At 40.3% G+C, this 3,912-nt stretch overlaps 1 protein-coding gene across 1 annotated transcript; it reads left to right on the top strand.

The window, feature by feature from the left end:
• Positions 1 to 742: 742 nt before the first annotated feature.
• il17a/f3 (interleukin 17a/f3) lies at positions 743 to 3,037 on the top strand. The gene is made up of 4 exons (XM_031877296.1): positions 743 to 777; positions 1,028 to 1,197; positions 1,344 to 1,487; positions 2,509 to 3,037. The coding sequence occupies exons 1-4, from the start codon at positions 769 to 771 to the stop codon at positions 2,642 to 2,644; spliced, it is 459 nt and encodes a 152-aa protein (XP_031733156.1). The 5' UTR covers positions 743 to 768; the 3' UTR covers positions 2,645 to 3,037.
• The last annotated feature ends 875 nt before the right edge of the window (positions 3,038 to 3,912 follow it).

The raw sequence follows: 3,912 nt of genomic DNA, 5'->3' as shown, positions 1-3,912 counted from the left end.
CAGACTGAATAACCTCAACTGAGGGCTGTTGGCTGTGACGTAGTCAGTAATGCAACTAAAGGAGCATTTCCACATGTTTGTTACACAAATCACTTAAGACATCTTATCAAGTCATATGGCTCTTACACTTTGGTTTAGATTAACAAAATTATCGCTGGTTTGTTTTGTGCACTGAAAGAACAAAAAAATAAAATCAAGCTTCAGTTGCAGATTTTCACACCAGTGCTTTTTTTCGTTAACTCAAAAACACATTTTTTTTTTGCCATAAAAGTAACAAATAGTGTTTTCACAACCACATCAAAGAGTTCCATAGGAGAACAAGGGTTTTCACACCTTTGGGTGTCAGCTGGCTCATCTCACTCAGAGGAAGTATTGCTTCTTCTAGGCACTGACAGGTCAAAATGGGGCCAAGTAAAAAAAACAATGCTTTATGCAACACAAAAGTAGTAACTGTCATCCAGTGCAGGATGGTCTTCGCATGTTTGAAATGTATGTCGCTGTAACGACAGGATCTAAGGCAATGAGAAAAGTGCACACACAGGTAGAAAGTAACGAGTGGACGGGGGACCAGGAAAGACCACAAAATCTTATCTCCAGATCGAGATCTTTAAAAATTAGAGAACAGTCATAGCGGGAATGCACCGAGGATCTTGCCAACACACACCAACACATTCCGCCTGCATATAAACACAGAGCGTAACGTAGACACGACGAGACAGCACAGGAGCGCCTCACTGTTAAAGTCGGGCTCTGCAGGCGAGACGAACAATGCTGCTGGTGAGTGCTTCAATCTTACCCATGGCCACCAGATCACTGTTCACAGGGTGACTACAGGGTTCACGATGGGACATGTACCAATGGGATGTCAACACTTTAAATGAAAAGTTAATGTATCCAATACCTCCAAACTGTTGGTCTTAACATTGTGAAGCAAATGACAGATACATCTTTTTTGTGTAAATGTATTTCTTCTTTGTTTGACATGCCTTCTAACCGATAAAGTCCTTGCTGGTGTTCTGGCGTTCAGGTGTTGAGAGCTCTGATGGTGCTGGGTCTGACGGTCTCCCTGAAGTCGGGGCAAGGAGCCAGACTGAGTGGCACGTCTGTGAGACTGGTCCTGGATCCCTCAGTGCCGCCTCAGTTCGGCAGGTCCGCCTCGACCATCGCCAACATGTCTCTGTCTCCGTGGACGTACAGGTGAGGCCTCACCGGTCCTTCTCTCATCACTTTGCACAAGCTGGTGCCAAAGAAAAAACACCCGTTTGTTCGGCGGTTCAGTTCTCAGTTCTGGACTTTTAAAGCCTGTGTTCCCATTCATAAAGACGTGTTTCCTCCCTCTCCAGAGAGTCCTGTGTGGAGTCTCGGTTGCCTCGGCGGATCTTTCATGCTGTGTGCCTGACCTCTGGCTGTCTGAGCCTGCAGGGGGGAGGAGAGAATGCAGCCCTTGAGGCCAAACCCATCTACCACCAGGTCCTGGTCCTCCACAAGTGAGCCACCGCAGTCTTTGTAAAAGCAGCTAATGATGTAGTTTTGGCCTCTGCTTTTGTTTCTAGTTGAAGATACTGTGCTACAAACGTCCGTATGTGTAAAAGAAACACAGTAAGGTCATTGAGTGGGTCCACCAAACAGAGTGAAATGTAGTTTGGAGCATTTTCTCTCCTAATGTGATTCAGTTCCTGTTGAAACAAGCTGCTGGGCAGCAGTTATTTTGAATTGATGGCAGAGAAAATCCATTTTTATTGCTGGATTTTAAAATTGTATTTCAGATTTTGTTTCTCATAAATGTCCGCAAATTTGCAAGATTTTTTTCATAAATTTGTCACAAGAATCTCAGAGAAGTTTTTTTCTCAAAAATGCATGACTTTAATCTGGGACGTTATGACTCCGTAAAATGGCACTAATACACCTAATACACTAGTACAAGATGAGGTATACTTTCACTGTTTCCAGGACGTAAGTAGGATTTTTATGTACACATAGATTACAAGAACAGAGAACACTGTATTCTTCTGCACATTAGCCTAGCTTAGAATCTCAAAGATTTAAAAAATAAGTGCCCATAGATACACCTCTAAAACGGACTGATTAACACATTGCGTTGTTTGTTTAATCTACACAAAAACAGAAATGTAAAAACAGCAATATGGTCAAACAATATGGTCTTTATGCTAAGCTAAGCTAATTGTCTCCCTGCTCTCGCTCCGTACAGACATGAAAATGGTATCGATCTGCTGGGCAGCAGTTCTTTTAATTTGAAGGCAGAGGCACAAACTTAAAATAATGTTTCTATAGCTGAGTTTTTAATGCATACTAATACAAGGTGAGGTATCGACTCACTGTTTTCTAAGAGTTATTAAACTGAATGGAAACACACTGGATTGTATTAGATTGTCTTGTTGACTTTAACTTGTTTCTTCCTCGTCTTTTCTATGTGATTCCATTTACGGATCTCACAATGACATCGTCTGTGTTTAATCAGCACTCACTCATTTCTCCATCCCGCTCCAGAATCTCCAAGCAAAGGCCCGGTAACAGGAGGAGGAAATGGTACGGCTTCAGACTGGGGACGGAGGTGATCACAGTGGGCTGCACCTGCGTGAGGCCCAGTGTCGTCCCACAGCAGCCATACAGAGGACTCTTGTGATGGTAGCAACTCTTTCAGCATATTGTCAATGTTTTACCACTTTCTAACTCAAACGTCCAACATTATTTTAAGTTTTCACTGAATCATCTTTAATGTATTTCCCAAAAGACACACAAAAGGAATATTGTTGTACCGCTTTCTAATGTGGCCCTGCCTTTAACATGTTACTTATTGCTTATTACACTCAAAGAGCTTCTTTCTAGCCCCTAGTGGTGGAAAATACTAAATGCAGTAGGTACAGGCTGTCATTTACTGTATGTCATTTTCTCAGTCATCAAAAGGATGTCGTTGGAAATATATATTTGTATATGCTATATTATTTGTTTGTTGATCGTAAAAAAAACTCACCTTTTTAACTCACCTTTTAAAAATAATAACTGTTCTTATTTTATTGTAAACAATATCAGAATGCTTTATTAAAGTTTTGAATTCAACTCTGATGTCTTGTGGGCTGTGAAAAACTATTATAATTTGATGAATAGGACATGGATTTATTTTGTAATTTATTTAAAAATATATTATTTATGTTGGTGAATTTACATGCAACGACTAATATGATATAAGCGACCTGTAAAAGTTCACACTATAGTTCACATATGATGCTTGTACATATTTATGGCCCGTGTTGTGGTCTTATTGTAATGTTTCATGGATGCAACCTAAACAATAATCTCACATAGGGAGCCAGTGTGTACAGTGTGTACTTCAAATCATTTTTACTTTGCTGCCTCTCTAACAGATATTGCTGTCAGATTGCTTTATTTTCATCTTTACTAAAAAGAGAATTATTATTAACCTTCTGTTCTAGCATCTATATTAATATGTCAAATTGAACTGTCACATAAAATATTAATTTAAATACTCTTTCATTTATATTATTGGTTTGAATGACCTTTTTATTGCCCCGAGTGCATGCAGCACATTGCGCCATCAATGAACGCACGAGGAATGAGGAGAACCAGCGTTCAGTCAAGCCGTTTTTACTGACCATGCCAAAAAAGATACAATCAACCCAACCTCGAAGATACACAGCGACACCACAGCAACTACAACCACTCCCCAGATACAGTGCAAACATTTTAGACTCCTCAATCAAGTCAGTATGACTCAACAAGCAAAATTTGACTTTTCCGTTTTACTCTTTTTGGTTTATATTCCTTTGAAAACCAAACACTGACAATCAGAGCATAGGGACACATGCCAAAGCAAAGTGAGACCGGTTAGCCAGAATCCCCCCCCCCCCACAAAAAATCCTCGATCCAGTAGAA

Source organism: Anarrhichthys ocellatus, unplaced genomic scaffold (assembly GCF_004355925.1).
Source record: "Anarrhichthys ocellatus isolate YVR2014 unplaced genomic scaffold, GSC_Weel_1.0 scaffold133, whole genome shotgun sequence".
NCBI lineage: Eukaryota > Metazoa > Chordata > Actinopteri > Perciformes > Anarhichadidae > Anarrhichthys > Anarrhichthys ocellatus.
This window is presented reverse-complemented; position numbering and strand designations above follow the sequence as displayed.